Source organism: Neopsephotus bourkii, unplaced genomic scaffold (genome assembly GCF_033783945.1).
Source record: "Neopsephotus bourkii isolate Nb327-2 ecotype Australia unplaced genomic scaffold, CSIRO-AGI_Nbou_v1 NB_1508, whole genome shotgun sequence".
Lineage (NCBI taxonomy): Eukaryota > Metazoa > Chordata > Aves > Psittaciformes > Psittacidae > Neopsephotus > Neopsephotus bourkii.
In genome coordinates, this window is record NW_026901984.1 from 6,042,496 (window position 1) to 6,066,261 (window position 23,766).

Sequence of the window (23,766 nt, forward strand, 5' to 3'; positions counted from 1 at the left end):
ACACAACGTGTGGTGCCCAAACGGGGTAAGAGCATTAGTCGCTGACCAAGGGTATAAGTGAAGAAGCGAGGGAAGATTTTGCACTTTCACCTCAGAGGCCTGGATGAAATCTTTTTGAAACACAGGAAAGTTTCTTTCATATCAACTCAATGTGATGCAGGGGTAACTATTTTCTTGTGGGAGGTATGTGGTGTGTTGCAGGAGGAAGTGGAAGAAGTGATGTAAAGAAACGGTTTGAAATAGAGGGGTGGCTGAAGAACCACTGGGGATATGGAATTTGAGGTGGGACCCGCCTTGTGGGAGACTCAAGCAGAGGCACTGGGGAGTTCAAAGACACACAAGTGGCTGCAGCTCCACCACAGACCACTCAGGTCTGGCCTGGCACATGCCCCCGGACAGGATGAAGCTAGACTGAATGTGACTGCATGAGGGAGCTGCCAGAGGCAAATGCGAGAAGAAAAGCATTGTGGGGCAATGGAAACAATTGAGGGGCTGCACCTTGAAGGGCAATGTTCTGTGAAAGCTGAGGGCTCCCTGGGCTCACATGAGGTTCTAATAATGTTAAGATATAAAAATAGATTTTAAAATCTGATGTTGTGTATTTATAGATTTCAGCATTTGAAAAGCCATTTCCAAGCCTCTACTTAGAAAATAAGTGAAAATAAGCAGTGTTGTTGCAAAAGAGTTTTAGAAAATATTTTGATGGCTTTAAGAACATCTTAATCAATATAGTCTGCGTTATTTTCTGGTTTCTGTCAACAATTGACTTATATTAGGGACATTTATTTATGCTAGAGATATTTATTCAGCCAGTTGATCATATCCTTTCTTCCTTCCTCAATGTAAGGTTTATCTTGAGGATTGATATCTTCTCTTTTGCGATGTACAAACCCATGCGTCTGGCCAGGGTAAATTTTAACTTCATAATCAACTTTACAGTTTTGTTTAAGCTTCTGCTCCAGTACGGCGACCTGTAACACAGAATGTTCCATGTTGGTTAAGTACGCTGTTAACATGGTATGTACTTACACTCCTTAAATTGCCCTGGTTTTTCACTTTTCTGGGAGACAGTGTGTTCTTGTCATTGTTTTCCCTTCTAATGATTTTATACCCAAATCCATTTCTGTTACTACACTTTTTTTACATAAGTAGGCTTTTTTTCTCCAGTAAAATAAGAGTATGTGACTATAAAAAACTGAAAAAGTATATGAGTTACTGCAATAATATGTGTAAAGGTAAAAACACCTATTGCTCAGTGTCATGAGAAGGTTAGCATGTAGTGATCACTGTATCAGTTACTGCTGACAGACCTGGCCAAACAAAACAGGACAAGAAACTGAATGGGTTTGAAATTGAGGGAGGAGAGGCACAGATACAGAATCAGCAGTTCAAACCAAATGGCATTCTTGGCAGGAAAAGTAAAGCCAACACCACTCAATGAAAGAGTATCTTCCTCTTTGATCCCCTTGGTAGATAATCATCTTCCTCCTGCCATTCTCCCCCTGGGCTCCTCAGGAAGGCTGTTGCCAAAAGTACCACAAAGGAGCAGCTCTGCACAACAGCCAGTGAGGAAAGGAAAAGGTTGGTCATGGGATCTTTTAAATTCTCCTACAACTAGTGATTCCAGCAGCAGAGATGGGGATTTTCTGCCAACTTTGTGCACCATCAGCATGACTAAAGAGGGTCTCCTGTCTTAAACATGACATAAGTCTTCGTTTGGATTCTTGCCCTTTTCCTCCTAGAAGCATTCATATATAAATCATCCATATTTTGCAACAGAAACAGAGAACATTTTTTAGTGTCACATTAAAACTTTCTGATTTGGGGATGAACATAAATTTGTGTAGAATTATCATAATAGTGAAAGAGGAACAAAATGCAAATTAGATTTCTAGTTTCTCTTAATTAAACATCAAATTACAAAACAAGCATGAAAAACATTAGAAGACTTTAAATATCTCTGATAGGAAATGCACCTGCTGCAATGGGATGATCTCATCCTTTTCACCAAAAATGAAGAAGGTGGGATGAAGAAAACTGGATGTGTCCGCAAAGAACTTTATCACTCCTAGGGAAGAAGGAGAGGCATATACAGTGAGTCATGCTGCTTAGAGTACTTAAATCACTACCAAAGCTCTACAGTTGAAATAAAAGACATTCTGTTCAGTAAAAGCTGATCAGTTTGTAATGGAATTAAACACGCTTTGCTTAAAAGTCACTTTTGTTGTGAGAACTTCTTGTGATTTAGGATGTCATTAAAAATAGAAAGACAGCTCTGTCTGAAAATGTCATGGGAGGATTATTACATTTTTTGTGGTTTTCCTTGCACATCTGCTTCTGACCATTGCCAGAGACAGGGTCCTGTGGAAGATGGACACTTGAGAGCTGCTGGCCTCTAGCCTGGCACGGCCATTTTTAAGATAATCGTAAATATTCATCATTCCAAATACCTGGTTAGGATTTCAGTGTACATATATTTATACTGATATAAATTCATAACAAATTGATATTGTAAGTATGGCTATTCAAATATATTTGAATTTCAGTAACAGTAAAACTAACTAGCTGCCACCCTGGCCACACTTTTCATTACTGAAATTATTAAAACAGACAAGCAAAAAATTAGCAAGTAGCATTGCTGAATTGACCCAGCTGATCAGCAAATCAGTGCAGAAAAGGAGTCCCCATAAACCTTCTAGAAAAATTCCTTTCACCTCAAACAAATATCAATTGCTCTGGATTATACATAGAATCACAGAACCATAGAACAGTTAGGGTTGGAAAGGACCTTAAGATCATCTACATCCAACCCCCCTGCCATGGGCAGGGACACCTCACACTAAACCGTAACACCTAGGGCTCTGTCCAGCCTAGCCTTTAACACTGCCAGGGACGGAGCATTCACAACCTCCCTGGGCAACCCATTCCAGTGCCTCACCACCCTAACAGGAAAGAATTTCCTCCTTATATCCAATCTAAACTTCCCCTGTTTAAGTTTGAACCGGTTACCCCTTGTTCTATCACTACAGTCCCTAATGAAGAGTCCCTCCCCAGCATCCCTATAGGCCCCTTCAGGGAGAAGTACAGAGGTTTATAACAAAAATATTAAAGGCAGCACAAATGCATTAAGAATGGAGGCATGAGAGTGCGAAAACACTGGGTTAAAAAATGGTTCATATTAGTAACGATGGACCACTGGTAGCACTGAGGAATAAGTTGCTTGTGTCATGACCTGAAAGGCTGCAGCCTGTGTAGTTCCCAGGCCCTATGTCTCATCAGTAAAAGACCCTGCACTCTAACAGAAGGACAGCAAAAAGGCTGCAGCATATCACTACTGCCTCTGTTAGCCCAACAGGGGAACAGAGTACAGACTTGTGCATCGAACAGGTTTTCGAAACAATGAGAAACAGAAGGTGGGCAGCAACCTGTCCTGACTTATGCAGACTGAGGTGGAAAAAAATGCTGTGGCAAAGATGCACTTCTTAGTAACTGCTGGCTCCTAAAAGGTATAAAAGATGTGCCCATAAACCATTTTGTTATCACCAGCCAAGAGGAACCTCAGCCATAACAAGGCCTTGGCATTTGCTGTCCCTTGTAAGCTATGTTGCACAGAAGCAATCCTAACCATGCCACTTGAATACTTAGATCTTGCTGGTTCTGATTACGTACAAAAATGTGAGTGTGCAAAATCAAACTGCTTAAAGATTTTGTGTAATAAAATTGCTTTCTTCCATGAGATGTTGCACTGAATTTTGTTACAGCAGTAGTCCTACAGAATAGTACCAGTCATGTCTGCTGAGAACAGGTATTTAAGACTCACCATAGAGGGACACCCCAGCCTGTAAATGAGGATTTTTCAGCATCAGATGTTGTACTGCTGCTCCACCCCAGCAAAACCCAATGACACCAATCTTCTTTGCACCACATTGTTCCTTTAGATACTTCAGTATGACATCAACTTCTCTGAAACATGTAAATGAAAGTGAATTAAGCCCCTAGCTCTATTCCCCTGGCCTCCAAGGTGGCTGCTATTCAGAGACTGGCTGGGCACTGGTCTGCTTATGGAAGGCAGTGACTCTCTTTGCATCACTCCTGTCTTTACTCTTTCCTTCACTCATCAAACTGTCTTCACCTCAACCCATGAGTTTTCTTCCTTTGTTCCTCTTGTTCTCTTCCCTGTTTTTTGGGGGGGGATTGGGGGTGACTGAGTGGTGGTAAAGGTGTTTAAGGTGATTTTATAAACAGCAACCCAATTAATTTCACAAAGGGCAATACTAGCCTGTTCTGGGTTCAGCAGCAGCAGCAGTCATTTTTCTCCTTATTAGTAGCTGGTGCAGTGCTGTGTTTTTGACTTTCAGCCTGGGAACAGTGCTGATAACACCGACGTTTTTAGTTGCTGCTCAGTAACGTTTAGTCTGATCAAGGACTTTCTGAGTCTCATGCTCTGCCAGGGAGGAGGGGAAGCCAGGAGGAAGCAGAGACAGGACACCTGACCCAAACTAGCCAAACAGGTATTCCATACCACAGCACGTCATGCCCAGGATGTAAACTGGGGGTAGTTACCCAGAAGGGCTGAATCACTGCTTGGTCAGGCTGGGTATCAGTCGGCGGTTGGTGAGCAGATGTATTCTCTTCCCTTGTTATTTCCCTTATCATTATTATTATTGGTGGTAGCAGCAGTGGTTTGTGTTATACCTTAGTTACTGGACTGTCCTTATCTCAACCCATGGGAGTTACATTCTTTCGATTCTCTTCCTCATCCCTCCAGGAATGGGGGGAGGAAAAGGGGGGAAGTTAGAAAGCAGCTGTGTGGTTCTGTGTTACCGGCTGGGCTTAAACCACGACACTGTCTTACAGGCTAACATGAATAGAAGTTTAAGAGACTCACAGCCAGTCAAGAATACCCCATTATCACAAATGTGACTATAAGCAAACTCTCTTATCAGGGAGACAAATATTCTATGAAATTGTGGGAGTAAATTAGGGGTTGCTGCTTCAAACTCAGCAGTAACATGCAACTGAGCTACATGTCAGATAAAACCAGGAAAAATACAGGTAGAAGAATGGGAAAGTAGTATGTGTTAAACTACCTGGGACCTGATGGGGAGCAGGACCAGTGTTCCCTAGTTAAACAGTGTTTGGTGACTATGTTTACACCCTCTCTGAAACCCCTGGAAGTTGTGCCTATCTGTGGGAACTGAATCAAACTGAAGCGGAAGGAGCGAGCCACATTTTCTGTCCTTTGCTTGTTCTTTTGAGTTGTTCATCTCACTTTCTGTACAAGTAAACAGTGAGCACTTACTATTCTTGTTCAGAGTCTTACTTCTCAACAAAAGCACCCTCTCACATAAGCATTAGCTTGACCCACAAGCTGCATGAAATTTCTGTTTGTGGACTGTATTTGACCCATTAATAATTTAGGATATAATCCTGAATCTTTACTGAGGCAGAAATTGCTACAAAGAAGCCATTCCCACTGGCTGGGAAAGGAACAGTGGTCATACTTGTCTATTTTGCTGGCATTTCGGGTTTTCAGCCAGTCATCGAAAGTTGCCCAGTCATTAGAATGTTTCCAAGCTTCTTGTCCCACAAAAAAATCTGGGCAGGTGGCTCTGAAAGAAGAATTAAAACACTTTATGACCATAAGGTAATACTGAGAAAGGATTAAAGAGAAGTCTGTGTGTACTGTACAGCAAACTCATTTTGTTGGGTATGCTTAGAATTTAACCTATATCAAAATACTACATAAGCAACCCTCATTATCTTTCTATGCATAATAAGCAGGCTTAGCATAACTTCCAGATACATTTTGTCCTGTTAACATTTATTAATTAATTTGATAAATTATTAACTGCAATTGAAAATACTCAGTGGTTTCCTACCAAAACAAAACAAACAAACACAACCTACCATTTTACCTACATGGTACATATACCATGTACATATATGGTAAATACATCTGGGCTAGAAGGAATGCTAATCCAGTAATACAGAAAAGAGGATACCCAATATGCTTTTCACATAATCGAGTAATTGTTCCTTTCTTTGGTGCAAGCTGGTACACTTCATCTTCACAGAATGTCTTTCAGCTTCTCTGGAATTTTTACCCTACGAGCAAAGTTGCACAGATGCTATGTCAGGAGGAAAGAAGCAGGCTGCTTTGTGCTCATGGAGGATGAAAGATACAGAATAGGATGTTTCTCTCTTTCATCTCTCTTCTTCTATGCTTACCTACTACCTTGTTATAGTAGGACTACTCACTAGGTTAGATTTCTTACACTGAACAAAGAAGGAACTCTTTAGAGAAACATGCAAGGGAAGCCCACGAAATTATTTGTATGGTTTATATTAAAAAAAAAAAAACAAATAAAGGAAATGGTTCAACAAACTTTCTTATTAAAAAGACAACGTGAAAACAGTAGTATTTCTTACATGTATCCATTAGTTGCTAGCATATCAGCTATGTATCTGGTGTTCGGGAGTTCCCATCCAAATATATCATGAATCACAATCACAGCCTTGTCTGTGCTGGCAGGTGGTTTGCAAACATACGCCTTGATGTGCTCGACTTGCACTTCCTCCCCACGGCCTCCATAGTCAAACTTGTCTCCAATATCACATGGGCAGGGCCTTGATTCATTAGCCATGTGTGATCCTAGGGAACAAAAACTATCCAGTTGTGAATACCACAGCACACCATACTGGAAAAGATTAAAGCACAGTGATATCATAGACTGTTGAATTTCTGAATCATTGCAGTACTACTGTGAACATGCTGATTACTGTTAGATCTAACATGCTGCATTAGTCAATAAGCCTGCTGGTTTGCTTTATTTATAAATAATAATCTTATTAGTTACTTATCAACATACGTTATGAACTCTTCAGTGGGCTACATAACCGGGTACATAACCAGGATTTCCATGCCTTACAGTAATACAGTAAAAATAAAGTTATGACCAACCAGCCAGGCAACCATCAGAGATTAATTAAATAGCAATTAAGTCAGTTCTTTCACTCTTCATCATGTGTACGTCCATGTCAGGAATGCATAACTGTCTTTCGTATAGAATGTAAAGGCTTAATACAGGACTTAGCATTTTGAAGAAAAACAAGCAAACAAACAAACAAAACCCAAACAAACAACACCCCCCCTCCAGCTACTGTGTAGAAAGACAAAAATGACACTTAACGTGATATTTTCATCCAAAGACTTAAAATAATATCCCATAGCTGACTTTTAGTGTCAAGAAATCATTTTTCTAAACCAGCTTTAGCCTCAGATATTGCAGGCTTTTGAAGAAAGATACTTAGAGAAGGCACCAAGAAAAATATACCAATGAAAGCCAGAATATAAACTCATATTTATGTAATATTAAATAACAAATGCATTCAAACTCCAAGATAGGAATAAAGAAAACTGAATATAAGGAAAAAATTCCTTAAGTTGAGCCAAATGTTTTGTCAGTGTGGTAACAATGTGGTCTGGTTAATTTTTTACAAACTGTTGCTGAAGTGAAAATAAACAAGTAACTCACAAACCTCATAAAATGCCAACAGAATCTAACACAGGTTTATGTAGCTCCTTAGTCTCAAGTTAATGATTTATGCCATCAACATTAGGTTTACCAACTGGGTGAACTGACTTCATATTGCTGCAAAATGTCCTGAATAACTTACTTGAATATGGACAGAGCAGCTTCAAATTATTAAAGAACTTGGAGAGAATTTAGATAAAGCTTTACCTAAATTCTCTAAGGATAAATTGTGTGTACTACCTAAGAAAACTTTGCTAGTACAGAAACAAGGATGCTCAAACTTGACTATGCCAAATATACTCCTGGAGAGAAATGGGAAAAAGCAGGTTACTGAACAGTCCTGAACTACTGGGATGTAAGTAGCTGTAGCACCAAAGGGAGGGCTTTAGGATCTGCACACATTTCCAGGGATCAAGATGTTCTGGATTTTCAGACTTCAAAATTCAGAATATCCCAAACAGTATTAGCAGGGATAGGCTTACAGACTTCATTTTCACAGATCAATTCTAGACGAGTTCTGTCCTATTTGAAAGCTCTGTCAACTCTGGGCACACATTTACACTAATCCTCTACTTTTAAGTCACACCCATGCATATATGGGGGTTTTCACATATTATTTTCACATATTTTCACATAATATTTTCACATATTATTATGAAAATTCACATATTCACTAGTCTCACACATAGGACTTCTAGTTTAAAATTAGTCTATCAGGAAAAAATAAATTAATAGATGAGCATATATGACAAAATACAGTTTAAATATATAACAGAAAGGTGTTGATAATTAATTTTGCATTCACAAACTATTTCCTTTTGGTTAGATTAAAACCAGATAATATAACAAAACCAGTAATTGGGTATTAAGTAAATATATATTTCAGAACAGCAGAAGCACAAACGCAGTGCCCTTACCGGTCAGTGTATCCTTAAAGGCTTCAATTGAAGCATTTCACATTATCTGACAAAACGTAAAGCAACATGTGAAACATGACGTATTAAAAGATGCAGGTGTAGTGGCTGAGTAAGAAAAACTCCAGACACAAACCTGTGAGGGGTGGTGTTTGCTTGTAATGGTTGTAAAAGCCATACAGACTTGCAAGCTTTGTAGAGCAGTTAAAATGGTTCATTATTTCTACATTTGTTGCAGTATGCATTCCATAGTTTCCTTTTCTAAGATGCCACTGACACATTCCTTAGGAATTACACCACCACCCCCCCTTACATCTGTGAAATACGAGCTCACTCCTCTAATCCACAGCCAGAGGCGAACTGATTAGCATTTGTTACAGGTTTATATACTTTCACTATTGCATTAGTCACTTCCATATTCGTAATTCCCACATGTAGGCAGGGAATATTATAACTAGCTCCAGGAACTTATTATCATAAGTCTCCTCCTCTTGGCGTCTGAGCGCTGCTCTCTGGTGATCATGGGCAGGGGTCTTGAGGATGAAATAAGCAGTCTTCCTCATGCGGGCAGGGGTCTTCAAGATGAAGTAAGCAGTCTGATAGCTACCAAAGACTGGGAACAGTGTGACCTTCCTGCAAAATCTATTGCAAGCAAAACAGGACAGGCAGACAAAGAGGATCTGAAGCTAGCAAGATGTTCGGGAGGCTCTGTCTCCAAACTAACTGATAAGTAGAAGGATGGTGTGAAATAATTCACTCATGTTTAGTGGGGCCACTAAATTCTGTCATCTCACTACAGACTTACAACACATTGTTCTTTATCTTCGACCCAAGTTAAGCTAAAAAGTACTTTAACCCTATGTTTTCCAGGCACTAGCTTTCCTCATATCTAATCCTCATGTCTAATCTTGTGTCTTTAGCGAGATTTGTTCTGTTACTGCGATCTCATACAGTTATATCCACATAGCAACACCTATGATTTGCAAAAGCCAATACATTTATGTGTTTATCACACATCCATCAAAGCTATTATTTTAGGAGGGTGCGTAAACCCACAGCCTTGTGTTGCACCACCTCCACCTGCAAGCACTTGAGCATTTATCTGAAGAACAAACAGTAACTTTGTTTTTCAGAAACTGGAACCTACAAGCAGAGAAATCACAGACACTGCTGTGTAGCACTTCACTTTTAACAGACCCTCCTGAGTCCTCCCTGTGAGAGGTTTTCCTCATCTCAGGAAGGAAAATAAAAGGTTTCTGAGCCATCATCTCAAACAATCAGGGAAGAAAGAGTCCCCTGATAGCATTTAAATGAGCATGGACTCTTTAAAAACGCACGTAGACAAAATGGAAGTCCTCCGGGAACGGTGAGTCAGGCCTCAGTACGCACTTGTTTACATTTCTCAGCACAAAAAGCTTCTTAACAAACCAAAGACCCCACACGTACCTGTAGCACAGCAAGTGTGCGAGGCAGCGGAGGCAGGTCGCAAGAGCTCAGTGCAGATGGCCACCGCTGCGCGTGATCCCGGGAGACAATGCTTATTCAGAAAACGAAAGGGGCGAGCGCAGGGATCGGGTTTCTCCAAATAAGAGTTATGTAAGGTTCCTGCCTTTATCTTTGCCTAAGGCAGAGTCACAAAGCTGAGTGCCCCTTTACCTTAACATTAAACTTTAGATATTGAATAACTTTTGTTTTGCTGTGGTTTCATGTTGCTTGATAGGAAATCCATGCAGGTTTTAGGTTTTTTTTTTTTCCTTAGAAGGCAAAAAATTCAACACACTCATGCTGTCTGTGCAGTTGGTTGCACTTTGTACTAATTCAAACAAGAGCTGCATCTGTTTTTTTTGCTTTTTGCTTAGTCACGGTATTAGTGCTACAGCACACATGGTTTCGGCATTTCTGAATGACTGTGTTCCCTAAATATACAAACTGATCATCCTCCTGCACATTAGCTACCATTAGCTAATGGAACTTCATTCATGTGGAGTTACCCAGCTTTTACTGGGGTAATTAAGTCACAATAAGCTTTCAGACCTATACAGTCTTCTCCAGGAAAAACGTGTTATCAGACCTGCAATCACTCAGGTAATAGCTGGATTAATATATTACATAGAAGGTTGGGAAAAAGCAAAAGAATTAAAATCCCATTGACAGAGATACGTTTAATTAGTACCGTTGGTTATTTTTACAAGAAGCACACCACAATGTATACTTCTCTGATAGTATCTGCAATTTGAGAGAACAGTAAAATTAAGACTTTCCTAAATTATGTTTTCTCACCATTAAATCACATGGCAGTCTTTATCAGTAGCACTGAGAAGGTGAAAAGGGACAGAGATTCTTTTTTTCTCACAACTTACAAGTACCGGCAGCAAGTGCAGATACTAGGCAGCTGGTTTCAAACTAATGAACACAAGCCTTTCTCCTCATGAGGCATAATTAAACTGTAGAAGCCACTGTCATAAGATGGTCCATCAGTGGCCATTCCACACCCCGCTCCAGTGGCCACATCCAGCTCAGGAAGGTACTCTGAAAAAGCAGCACCCCATCTGAATAATCTTAGCCACAAATTTTGAAACAAGATATGCTCACTTATGTCTTCTGTCAAAAAAAGCTTAGTCTGTCAAAATAAGCTTTACCAAACATGTACTTGTGTCCCCAAAATTTGGACTTGTGATTTATGTACTGCTTAGATGGATAATGGCCATAATAAACAAACAGATTAATTTACCACTGGATTAATTTATTTCAAGCATTAAGAAAAATCTCAAGGAAGTGGAGAATATTTCACTGCCAGGTGAAATCTGAGACTTCTTCAAAAGAACAGAATAGGAAAGTATCAATTAGAATCTACCAACAAAAAAAAAATCCATAGTATTCTGTTTGCTCATTTCTTTAATTTCTGTTTCAACAAACTCTCCCCCCAGTTTTATACAGTGTTATCAAAACCCTCCACAGTGTATTACATAAACTGCATCATAAATCAAGTTGCTTGCTCTTCTTTTAAATGTATTTATTCAGCCAGTTGATCATATCCTTTCTTCCTTCCTCAATATAAGGCTTACCTTGAGGACTGATATCTTCTCTTCCATGATGTACAAACCCATGAGTTTGTCCAGGATAAATTCTAATTTCATAATCAACTTTTCAATTTTTCTTTAGCTTCTGCTCCAGCAGGGTGACCTGTAACACAGAGCATAGTAGCAGTTATATTAATATAACTATATTCCATGCTGCCATTGTTCAACTTCCTAATTTATCATTCAGGCTGGACACTAATAACCAAGCTCCATATGGGCAAAACAAAAAGTAAAATTATACAAAGAAAATCCATCTTTGCCGTAAGGGTCTAGAAAACTTGTTAGAATCTAAAGGCAGGTCCAACAATCTGCAAAGATATGGATATAACAAAAGTATCTCCTACATGTGAAACATATGACAATGCTAAATACACTACATCTGAATAAAACCCTTCTAACAGACACCTATGGATGCAATTTGAGGTATCCAACATGGTTTATGGGTTTCTAGGACAAATGGAAAACACTGTCATACAGCAAACAATAGCTCCCCAAGTAGTCCAAAACACCAATGGGATTTTGATAAAACCTTGTTACCTGGGTTAATAGCCGTACTTCCACAAAAGAAAGAGACTTAAGGAAAGTAAGTCTAGTTTTAATTCTTTGCCTAGGCTACATTAGTCTTTCTATGTCTATCACAATTTTTCTCATTATTTTTTTACCTCCAAGCATTATTATGAGGTTGAGTTTTGACTCCAAATTCAGGATGAAAATTTAAACATGCAGAAATTAAAGAAGACAAAGGTTATTAGCATACTTGATGAAGGGGAATTAAGTCATCTTTTTCAGCAAAAATGAAAAATGTAGGGTTCAGGAGGTTGGATGCATCATCAGAATCCTTCATTAGTCCTAGAAAACATGAGAGAAAAAAAATATCTGTTCAATTGACTCTTAAGGACAAGTCTAGATTCAAACACAGCACTCAGCTTCTGCAGTGAAAAATTTCACGTCACATGCAACATGTAGCTACACATACTGCCTTTACTTTCAAGCTACTGTAAACATGGCTCCTAGAATAATGCCTTCCTTGATTAAAACTTTATTTAAACCAGTTTCTTAAGATACATACTGAATACCTGAATTAATAAGACTTGAAAGATGCTGTCTGTGCAAGCAAGCTTGAGTTCTTTCGACCTGACTAGAAAAGTCAATGCTTTAGCGAGTGGTTCAAAATTTACTTTCGGAGAACATCAGCGAAGGGCAGCTTAGCTATTCCAGGTTCTCAAGCACAGCATAAAAGGAAAGCTAGTGTTAAAATAACTAAAATCTAACTTTACAGAGTAGCTAGAGCAAAAATAACACTCTCTGCTCCTGAGTGAAGTATGCAGAGCAGTAGTAAACAGGAAAAGGGAGCTAATTGAGAAGGTGACCAAAGGACAACGTATCTGTCTGTGCAGACCTGAAATAAAGACATAGCTGCTATGACCTGTTCTGAAACTAGGAACAAATACCCTCACCACCATCTTCTTTGCACAGTATCCTTCCTACTCTGCTGAAAATATCTCTTCATCAGCTGACAGCCAAATTTGAAGAAACAATGCTAGATGAAAAACTTAAGCTACACGACACACATATGCATGTGCACCTGCTTGTATTTTATCATTGTATTTATTTATTTCACTTATTGTATTTAGCCACCATAGAGAGCTACACCAGCATTTAATTCCAGGTGTGTCAGCCTCAGGTGATGTACAGCAATACCACCCCAGTACATACAAACGACCACTAATTTCTTAGCACCACGCTGCTCCTTTAGATATTTCAGGACTGCATCAGCTTCTCTGAAACATATAAGCAAATGCAAATTAAGCATCCATAGTAAAATCAATATTCAAAACCATGAAAATACAGAAATGCATATAACTGTCCCCCATACCACGCTGCTACTATGTTTTCTTTCACATACTTTAAATAAATCATTATTTCAGACAAATATTAGGGGCTGCTAATCTGAAATTATCAGAAAGGAAAAAAAAGCAAAACAAACAAAAAAACCAACTGAATGGAATCAAATAAAACCACAACATGAATAACACACACTGAAGGAGGGGGGGGGGAAGTAAAGTAGATGATTGATTAAACAACTACCTATGAGCTCAAAAAGCTTAAAATTCTCTGAGAAGCTGGACTCATTTTTGCTTTGTGACTGTAAATAGAAAAAGTAATAAAAAGCTTTACAGAGAATTCTATTCACTAGACTCTCAAAATACTGACAGTAACTTTAATTTAGTGTCTCAGAGATTTGCTGCAGGAAAGCCAGTGTAGCAAAAACGGTAGATGTTTTCAGAATTAACAATGTATCTTGAAATACACCTTGACCGATGCTGTGTTCTGAAAAAAACATTTACCCCTGAAGCAAGTGTTACCAAGCAGAGGCAGGGAAAAGAAAGTATTGGTGAGAGAGGGGCTGCAGTTAAGTCTTTTGTATCACCTCAAGACTGTATTTTCAGCCCCAGTTTCTCACCCCCCAGGGCACTCAAGCTATATATGCCCTCAATACATCAGCTTCGCAAATACCACAGGATCTGTCAACACACAAGCACACACAGAAGCAAATTAAGTGCCAAAAGAATCTTTCTTCACTGGAGCTGATACTTGAAACATGTGAAACGTCTGTAAGAAACGTGAGGCAGTGTCCAAGCCTTCCTTCCCACTGCCCCGCAGAAGGGACATTTCCACAGTAACTGACCCCTCCGAGACAGGAGCTCTGTGGAAATGATTCAGTTATGTCTCCCATAACTTTCTCACCAAATACCTAAGCCCAGCAGCCTTCAACATAGCTACTCCCAACAATCCAAGAGAGATATCTGCTCTCCCAGGAAGTTAATTCATTTGGTCTCTGATTAGTGAGCCCTTCTCAGCACTATCTTGCCAATATCTTCCTTCTGTGTTATTCAGGCAGCAGAGCTCCTCTGCTAGTGACAGGTCTTTCCTGGCAAATGCTCAGGCAGTGTTGCACATATGAGAGGGAAACATGAGACTCCTCTTGGTGCCACCAGTGCTCACTGTGCCCTGACAACAGATGACAATACGCAAGACCAGGCTGGATGGCGCTTTGAGCAGCCTGGTCTAGTGGAAGGTGTCCCTAGTGGAAGGGGTTTCGAACTAGATGAGCTTTAAGGTCCCTTCCAATCCAAACCATTCTGTGATGATTCAGCCATCAGCTACGTGGGGCAAGTTACATCATGCTGAGGAAGTACTACAGTGCAGTCAAAACCTCATCTTCTTTCCATACGGTATCTTAAAGTATCAGTCTCAGTGAGACTCAAGAAACATGCATTCTCAATACTGTGTCAGTGGTCCCAAGCTTTTTGAGGCAGAGGAAGCAACTTGCAGTCTATGTTATCAACATTAGATAACAAAACTTTTCACTAAGCCACCACTGAGAGACTTGTCCTTGAACTCTGTTCAGGGCAAAATAAAAGGTCACCAATTCCATCCACTTCTAAGGAATCATTAAAAAATGCCACCTTCACTGACAGATTAGCTGCATCCAACCTCAAACAAACAAAATAAAAAGAGGAAAAGAAAGCAAACCAACCAATATCTGACAGCAGATGTGATATCCAGGCAATGTGATATCCAGGCAATGTGACATCCAGATCCCTGGCATCTTCCTTGTTTATTTTCCTGGCATCTCAAGTTTTCAGCCAATCATCAAACTTGGACTGATCATCAGAAGGCTTCCAAGCTTCTCCTCCTTCAAAAAAAAAGCCTGGGCAGATGGTTCTGCACACACACAAAAAACCCCAAACCAAATTGATTGAATAAATCAAACACCATCATTTTTTTTAGCCCTTCATAGCAGGGAAACCTTCTATCCAGGCATAATTTTTAATTGATTTCTTTTCCACTACTTTCTGAGAAAGTAATGTTTTTAAATACCATTGTTAACTATTCTACAGAAATGCCTATGAGCTTTAGAAAACTTTGATAGACATCTACATAGACTTTTTTCAATGACTAAAGCACATAACAATCACAATTTGTGATACAAATCTGGAAAACGTGAATATTTTTGTCCCTAGTATTTTACCTGCTCTAAGCACATAATTGGAAACTACACATGGTAAAAAAAAAAACAGATTATCTTGCAAAAGAAGATCAAACTGTGTCCCAACCACAACAGTTTTAGATCTTGCATATGACATGGTACCATTTAGCATAAAACCATCATTAATGGGTTTCATTTAAACAAAGACAATTACATAAAATAGCTCTTTACTACAGAGCACATCATGAGGCTTATTTATGAGCTTCTGAAAAAAAAGTCCCACCAAATGGACTGAGGTCAGCAAAGAACAAGTGAAAGGAGAACCTGTGGGGAGAAAGGGAGGAGTGTTTTACTGTGCACATCATTTGGTGACTGGATAAAGGAAAGTACAGTAAGAGGCCAGTCAGTACTAAAGAGTTCCTGCATCATGGGGATGCCCAAACCATGATTCAGGATGACCTTGGCTGAAACGTGTTGTGAGACCAGCAGCAGAATTGTGGTGGTGAAGTCTCTAGTGGAGAGAAGGAAACAAGCAGGGACACTGGAGGCTGCCCCAGATGCTGCTATGCTTTCTCCCAGCCCACAGGGAATTAATGAGGTCCTTGTGAAACTCCAGTCATTGCCTTCGGCTCTCTCCCTCCTCTGACACACCGTATGTATCTTAATGATCATGGTGAAACAACTGGATCAGTTTGGCCTAAAGCAGATCAACGTATATGGCAAGTAAACTCACGTTTGGAAAGGCAGAGGCAAAATTGCACAGCCTTTGGATAAGTACGTCAGAAGGGCTACATATTGCTTTGAAAGTGAATCTTCCCAAGCCCACCTAGAACATGTTATTTCCCATTCAAACTAGCCTGATAAGAACTACAAGCCATCAGTCTTAATATGGTCTCTGAAACACAACTCTCACAGCTCCTCATCCCACACTGCACTGGAAAAAAATCCAGCTGTTTTCCTCCCAATAAACACTGGTGCACCAGATCAGCAACATCCTGAAGCAGTCGGGAGAGACACACATGGCCCCTCTTCATTCAGACACTGCTGCCTGAAAACTCTCAGCTGTCTTCCTACCTAGAGCAATGGGAACACCACTCATTTGATCGCTGCTATATTAGCAGTACTCATTGGGGGAAAGAAGGTATTACAAAAAGAAGTATAACATGGCATGAATCACAGGGAAAAATTACTGCATCCAGTCTAACGTTGGGAATGATTGCATTTGGTCATGAGGCAATTGTAATTCCAATTATGGAGCCGAATAGGGAATGTCAAGTCCTCAGGAAAGACAGTAACAAGGAGCAGACTACAGACCAGTTCATTGTTCCAGTGTATCAGAAAACCCTAATACTCACAAAGGTAGTATCTTTATCTCGGAGACATAAAGCTCCTTTCACCTCCACAGACAAACCTCAGCCACATGGCAACTGTCTGCTGAAGTGACTTCCTCATGCTCCATAGATTGAGAGCATTAAAGGCACCTTCTCTCAAAACTAGACTACTACAGTATTAGATGGAGGTTTGCTTTTTGGAACTGCAGTCCAGTCCCAACCCTATATGAATGTTTGCAATGTATATTGCAGATATGCTGCCGCATATCCAGTTATTGTAAGATGTTGCTGCATTTTTGAATTTAACTGCTCTAGGGACCAAAAATGAGTGTGAAAGCTTTGCAGGGAGGAAGGAGATTGTATTTAATATCCCATGTGTGCATATGAATCATTCATCTGCACATATTCAATGTGCATATTCAATATCATATCAAAATTTATGAAATTTCTGCTGATAAAAATTTGTTTAAATCCCATCATACAATTTTGCCTGAATTACTGTTTTTTAAGTAGTTCTAAAACAAGAATACCCACTTCCATTTCAGAACTAGTTTTTAAAGCCATCTCACACTGAAAACCATCGGAATCACTTTTTACTGCATCATGCATTCTATGTGTGCAGTCACTTCTGTAAACAGTAAAGTATAAAGGAAGCATGCTGTACTCTGCAACATTTCACAACAATATTCCTTTGTGGTTTTGTATTATGGAAATAAATCACTCAGACTGCTCTGGTAATAGTTTCCTCTCATGCATGGGAATAACAGGTCTAAAAGAAGGCTAGAAATGATAAAAAGGAGTATGATTTCTTGGAGAAGGAAGGGTTTCTTACATGTATTCATTAGTTGCTAGCATATCAGCTATGTATCTGATGTTTGGGAGTTCCATCCAAACATATCATGAATTACAATCACAGTCTTGTCTGTGCTGGCAGGTGGTTTGAAAACATACACCTTGATGTACTCGACTTGCACTTCCTGCCCACGGCCTCCATAGTCAAACCTGTCTCCAATATCACATGGGCAGGGCCTCGATTCATTAGCCATCTAGGAATCTGCAGGAAAGCAAAAAGGACAAATGCTCATACAACTTATTTGGAGTAACAGCTTTGATTACAGCTCATAATCTTCATGCAGTCCCCACAGTCCCTTGCAGACAACTAATAATCCTTGCAGGATCAAGTAATACCTACTTGACGCTGCAAGGATAGAAGAGAAAGCTCCAGGTCTATTTATTGTGAACAGGCTCTTGGCACCAGCCCTTTCTGGTTAGCATAAATATCTATACATTCCAGGTCAGTCAGCATAATCCAGGGGTGCAGTAAGGGCAGAAGAAGGGTTTATGTCAGGCCTGACATTGCCTGGAGCAATCCTGCATGTGATAACTACATTTCCATGTGATGTCCACACACCCTGTGCTTCATAACTATTCCTCTCATGTGGTCTTACAGTTCCTCCTCACAGGCTAGCACCTGGTAACCTCTTACTGCTACTCCTGTGAGACCCCACTGTCAGCATGTTGCTTTTCTGGCTACTTTTTCCCTTCAACTTTTCATATTGCGTATCCCCTTTCCCTTCCTCTATAGGCTGCTGCTGCTGCCTACATGCACTTTGCTTGTTCCTTGTATCCCCTCCTGTGTATGGCCCTTTTCCAGCAAACCTGTCATGAACTGGCATCTCTAAAAGTTCTAATAAATCAACTCTAATAACGTAAATCAGCAGAGGCTTTCCTCTGAGAGTTGCACACTACATAATCTGAACTGAGAGTGGTCAGAGGAATAGACATACACCAGTATTGTGCATTTAACATGCCCTCACACATCACAAATACATAACTTCTCTAGAAGTATACGTTGTAAAGGAGAAACTGGAGATTCCTCCACTTCTCAAGTGAAGAAAGGTTTCTGAAGAGTTTATAACCTAAGATGTCTTCTCAGGAGACTCCCTCAAGCTCAGTTTAATTGTTCATTTCAACTGGAGATAAGACACTGTAGCATCTTGTTAAACCCAGCTAACTTTTGGTGCTCCCTACTCTTCCCCTCCACCAAGCAGTGGGTGGTCATACACAGAGCATTTTTAATACCTCAGTCTGAGAAGCTGTTTAACCTCACTCTGCCACACTCTTAACCAATCAAAATGGCACTGCTTGCTTCTTAACAAGAGCTACTCTCTCTTCCCATGTAAATGCATGCACTGGAACAATACTCCTTGGTCTGGCTAGTCCCCCGACTAAAGTGAAATGCAGCATTGTGGCAATAAAAATCAAGTGTACTCTTCAACGTGCAACTATTTTTTGTTAGGAATATATCTTAGCCATTTATTCCCTTCTAGATTTTATAACTAACTCAAACAGATGTCAAATAAGACCTTTAATACACTTCCAACGCTCTCTTCCCTGTTCAGTTTCTCTGCTACATATATGTGGAACGTGGTAAATGGTATTAAAAACAAAACAAGAAAACACAGTGACTAATAAATTACTAAAAATCCTGCCTCTTTATACCACTTATCCTCTTTTCACAAGACAATGCACTTTGGGGTCATATCTGGAGAGGTTCCCATCACTGAGAACCATCCCCCTTTAAGGACGCCTCTCAACTGTGTCTTTTTTGAACAAAGCTTGTCTCCTGACCTTCTGCAGTCAATCTCCACATAACCTCCAAGAGATGCAGTTGGAGTTTAGCTCTCCAGTCAGACTGACTGCAACTTTGCCAGCATTATAGTGAGGCAGAAGAACCTTTTACAAACCTCAGGCAAAGATGTGAGACTTCAAACATACTTGGTGTAACTGACCAGCTTAGAACAAATCTACCATAGTGTTTGCCAAATGTTTGCCTTCACCTGCAGTTCATGTGAGCAGAAAGCCAACAAAAATTGATTTCTATTTAAGCAGAATACTTGGTTCTTTTAAAATAAATCTGTTAAAAAGAAAAACCAACCAAAATCAAACCACACAATCTGTGTTTAAACAGAGATAAGGGTATTGACATATTTTAATGAACAAAACCAAAATGCTGCATTAATAAGTTTTTTTAAAAAACATAATGGCTTGAAGAATGTTTAGGAATTATTCACAGAAAGGGGTAAATCATCTTGTACTACTGAGGCTCTCTCCACAAATGTGCCAGAATTCACAGCCTTTGAACAGGCTTTTGGATGCTTGGTGAAAAATACTAATTCAACTGATTTTCAGAAGGCCATAAGAATAGTTCACAGAAGGGATTAACAGAGATGCAGAGCAGACCATGAGCAAAACACCTTTTTCTCCCCACACTTGGCAGAATTTATCTGGTACAGCTAAAATACATTTAAATAAAAATTGCAGGAACCTAGGATTTTAAAAATTACCTTTTAACTGAATTCTAATTTTCACCTATATGTAATTCAACCACCACAAGTTTAATGAGCGGAAGGTTGTTAGTTTAGAAATCTGATTGCATGACCAGTTTAGAGCAACTGTTTGCACTTGTAGGTGAGATCAGTTCTTTGCATTTGTAAAACTTCAAATGAAACACAGTTCAAACTTGTTGCAGCTGAGACACGAAGACTTTTAGCATACCAACTACCCAGGTTTGATCCCCCCCTAAGAAATCAGATGCATTGCCACCCCTTTTCACTTTTTTTTTCAGAGCTTTACAAAGTGTGAATTTCAGCTTAACTTCAAAACGCTGCATGCCTTGCCTTCTTCCAAAGAGCTCACAATTCTAGACACTCTGTCACATTTTATCAAGGCCGCACATTACATTATTTACAGCCCATATCTGGCCTTAATTCACCATTCCCCATTTCAAGATTTAGGCTATCGCATAAGCCCCCTTGTCATGTCATGAGTGTGGCAACTCCCTGTTTTCTCATCCAGCCACCTCTGATCCCCAAGTGATAGGACTGCCAGAGAAGAAACTGGGGAAAATGGTTTCCAGAACAGGCCATACCATAGCAAAGGTTTCTTCTACCTTTAATGAGCACTTGTGATACTGGGATGGCAAAAGTTCAGATTTACCAGCTGCTGTTATTTGAATGCTACTTCTTCAGTGATATATATTCAGGTGGCATAAGGCCAACCCCTCTCAACTGAGTTTTCGTTTGCTCAGTCATTTTAATGTGATTTTTGTACTATTTGTCTAATCATGTTTAGATAAAAGAGTTGCAAGGAGATTAATTCACCAGTTTGGAACTAATACTGTATGTCATGGCTAAAATTCTCTTAAACAATTTAGTATACCTCTATTTATATTTGTTTATGTGAGAGAAAAGATCTTACTCATGATGAGCAAGCATAAACAGAATACCTCCAGGGTACAATTCAAATCATGCCACTTTCAAATCATTGGCTTATCAAGTTTTGATGCTATCCCAAGGCAAACCGAATTTGGCACATAGAGGAGATAAACAGATAAACATTCAGTAGAGCAAAATAAAACACAGGGTGCGGCAATGTTTTATCACAACCAGGGCTCCCTTTGAGCAACTACAGTCCAAAGGACATTCCATCTTTTACATTAATCCAGCAGGCTGTAGTGCCTTGCTGCACGCAGAGACAAGATTCAGCAGTTTTGCTTGCTACAGACTCCCACTTAACTAGGAAGCCAAGTTTCCTCTGACAGTGGTGTCCTTTACTGCCGGATTTGACAGGGATCATTCAGTGTTGATTATTGTAATTAGAGCCAAACACCCTGACAGCCGCCGTCTTAACAATCAAGGAGAGGGGCCCCATCCTGTGGACGTTTCCTGGAGTGAATATGGCTGTGAAGCTGTTAACCACAGTGCTGTCAATACAGTGCTGGAAAACTAGCTAATATAGCCATCTACATCAGACCTGAACTAAACAAGAGTTACATCTGGGCTGAACAGCTAGGAGCTATGCACAGAAAACACCTCCTTTTTCTCTCTTCCCTTTCTGCAGGTGAGAGGAATCCTGGCTTGGTACTGCTTTTAAAGACTTGGAGCAAAGCTTACATATTGCCTGCAACCTCCTTACCTGCACGCTGAGGAGGAGCAATGAGGGCGGAAGGGAATGAACTGGGGATGAGGTCAGGGCATCCATCACCACCCAGGTCAACCAGCCAAGCCTGGAAACAATTGATGAAGGGCACAGAAGCCATGTCATCTGTGTTCATGTGCTATGAACAGCAGCAGAGCCGGGATCCCCAGCATGGCTGGAGACACCCTGATCCATTCCTGATGACCCCTCATCTCCTACAAAAACAATATCACATATGGCACTCCCTTCACAAACCCACAATACTTGGAGGATTTTTCCGAGGTCATGAAGGCACAGGGAGACAGGAGCGATGCCAAGAGCTCTCCGGGGGGCAGAGGGGAATGATGCAAGACCTGGACCTGGCTACACAAGATACAGCTAAGGACCGGTATGGCCATCTGGGGACATGGGCTAACACAGGCTCGGGTTATCACGCACAAAACACCAGGCTGACAAAAGGATTTGGGGGTGCTGAGGTTTGCTCTGGAAGGCAGTCCTCCCATGCAACCCCGCACCATCGTCCAGAACAGCTCCTAAGCCAGACGGCGCTATTCCACGCATCACCCCGAGGGGTTTTGAAACCCTCCAGAGAGGGAGATTGCATCACGGCTGTAGGCGGGTTGCTCCAGAGCTTGATCGTGCGACAACCTTCTCCTCCTCACAGCTCAGCACTTCCCCTCACGCCGGCTGCATCCCCACCTTCCTGCGCCCTCCTAACGGAGCTCCTCCGCCGACACCGCGACCCGCGGAGGGCGAAGGCGGCCGCATTCCGGGGTCCCCTCAGCCCCCTGGCCCTGCCCGGCCACAGTCCCCCGCCCGTCTCGCTGGGGCTGCCCAGCTCCTTCCTCCTCCAGAGGGGCCCCCGCCGCTCCCCTCCGCGGGAGCCGTGGTCCCATGCCGCGGCCGGCGCCTCCCCTACGGCGGAGGCCGCAGCCGGTAGAGGTCGCGCCTGGCATGCAGAGTGGGGTGCCGGCTTCCCGGAGCCGGGGCGGGAGGGCTCCCGGCAGCAGCGGAGGTCCCCCCAGTAGGTGTCTGTCCCTAGCTGGGCGCCAAGCGGCTCAAGCTGCCGGAGCGGAGGGGCCCTTCCGGGCGCAGGCGTTGGCAGGAAGGGGATTCATACTGCACATATTTTTCCTTTAATCCTTCTGCCTCGGTGTTTGAGGTAATCTGTTTCGGCAGGTGGGTGAGTGGAACAGAAAGCATGGGGCTGCAGTTGTCATCTTTGCAGGAGCACAGCGCCCCAGCAAGGTCAGCCCTGGAGACACCCATATGGTTACAATAGGACATGCTGTGTAACACAAGGCTTGTATTTTACATTTCGAGTTTTATTCTCTCTCGTTATTGAACATCCTCCATCACCATGTCTATAGCCATTCCGCCATTGATACAGCTGCCCAAGGGTGCATACAGGCATGCTGACTGGCCATATGGACACTGACTGGCAGACCTGAGAACTGAGCACTGCGGTAGGTGCAGCGCCTCTAACTTCATCACTGTGCTCTTCGCAGTGGTGTTCTTGAACGTACTCAGTCTGTTGAGGCATGCAGGCAAGCAGCACACTGTGACCGTGGGGTTGCACTGATAGGATAGCAATGTGTGAAACTGACAAACATGCCTGTTATCAAAGAGAAAGTCATAACCACACAGATAGCTAGCCTTGATTTATGGCTATATTAGCAAGGCAACAGGGTGAGAAAACGACAGATGCTGTGGAAAATAAAAAGGGATGTGGGTCCCTTATAGGATCTCTGACTAAACACGAGTTGCCAAGTCATTACCAAGGCAATGAAATTGATAATAATACACTAAAAACACACAACCCCCCAAGAAATTCAAGTCAAACCAAAGCAAGTCATCAGGTCAACAGAACTGGAGTCAGTGCAGTAAACAGGGATGTTTATAGTTTGTATGTTGTGTAATTGGGAAGAT

The 23,766-nt window shown here is 41.1% G+C and overlaps 1 protein-coding gene, 1 long non-coding RNA gene and 1 pseudogene across 4 annotated transcripts; all 3 read right to left on the reverse strand.

Moving 5' to 3' along the window:
* Nucleotides 1-738: 738 nt before the first annotated feature.
* On the reverse strand, nt 739-10,039 carry LOC133221067 (carboxymethylenebutenolidase homolog). Of its 3 annotated transcripts, none has more exons than XM_061369672.1 (6): nt 9,899-10,039; nt 6,433-6,669; nt 5,505-5,612; nt 3,821-3,963; nt 1,977-2,068; nt 739-971 (listed from the first exon to the last, which is right to left on the reverse strand). In XM_061369672.1, exons 2-6 carry the CDS (start codon nt 6,645-6,647, stop codon nt 792-794), a joined length of 738 nt encoding a protein of 245 aa, XP_061225656.1. In that variant the 5' UTR covers nt 6,648-6,669; nt 9,899-10,039; the 3' UTR covers nt 739-791. The 3 variants fall into 3 exon arrangements, with proteins under 3 accessions (XP_061225656.1, XP_061225655.1, XP_061225657.1); XM_061369671.1 differs by having other exon boundaries at nt 6,433-6,701; nt 9,899-10,035; XM_061369673.1 differs by having other exon boundaries at nt 6,433-6,655; nt 9,899-10,023.
* On the reverse strand, nt 4,190-5,498 carry LOC133221068 (uncharacterized). The gene is made up of 2 exons (XR_009727881.1): nt 4,846-5,498; nt 4,190-4,274 (listed from the first exon to the last, which is right to left on the reverse strand). It is a non-coding gene; the product is annotated as an uncharacterized LOC133221068 (long non-coding RNA).
* Nucleotides 10,040-11,102: 1,063 nt separating the features above from the next.
* Nucleotides 11,103-18,434, reverse strand: LOC133221069 (carboxymethylenebutenolidase homolog; annotated as a pseudogene).
* Nucleotides 18,435-23,766: the final 5,332 nt, after the last annotated feature.

Bases quoted from the DNA above. Each gene is read 5' to 3' on its own strand.
- LOC133221067 (XM_061369672.1), bottom strand. From the start codon at position 6,647: ATGGCTAATGAATCAAGGCCCTGCCCATGTGATATTGGAGACAAGTTT. The intron at 3,964-5,504 runs GTATGACCACTG...TACATGTTTCAG, and splicing joins AATGCCAGCAAAATAGACAA to AGAAGTTGATGTCATACTGA. The intron at 2,069-3,820 runs GTGAGTCTTAAA...CTTCTTCCCTAG, and splicing joins GGCTGGGGTGTCCCTCTATG to GAGTGATAAAGTTCTTTGCG.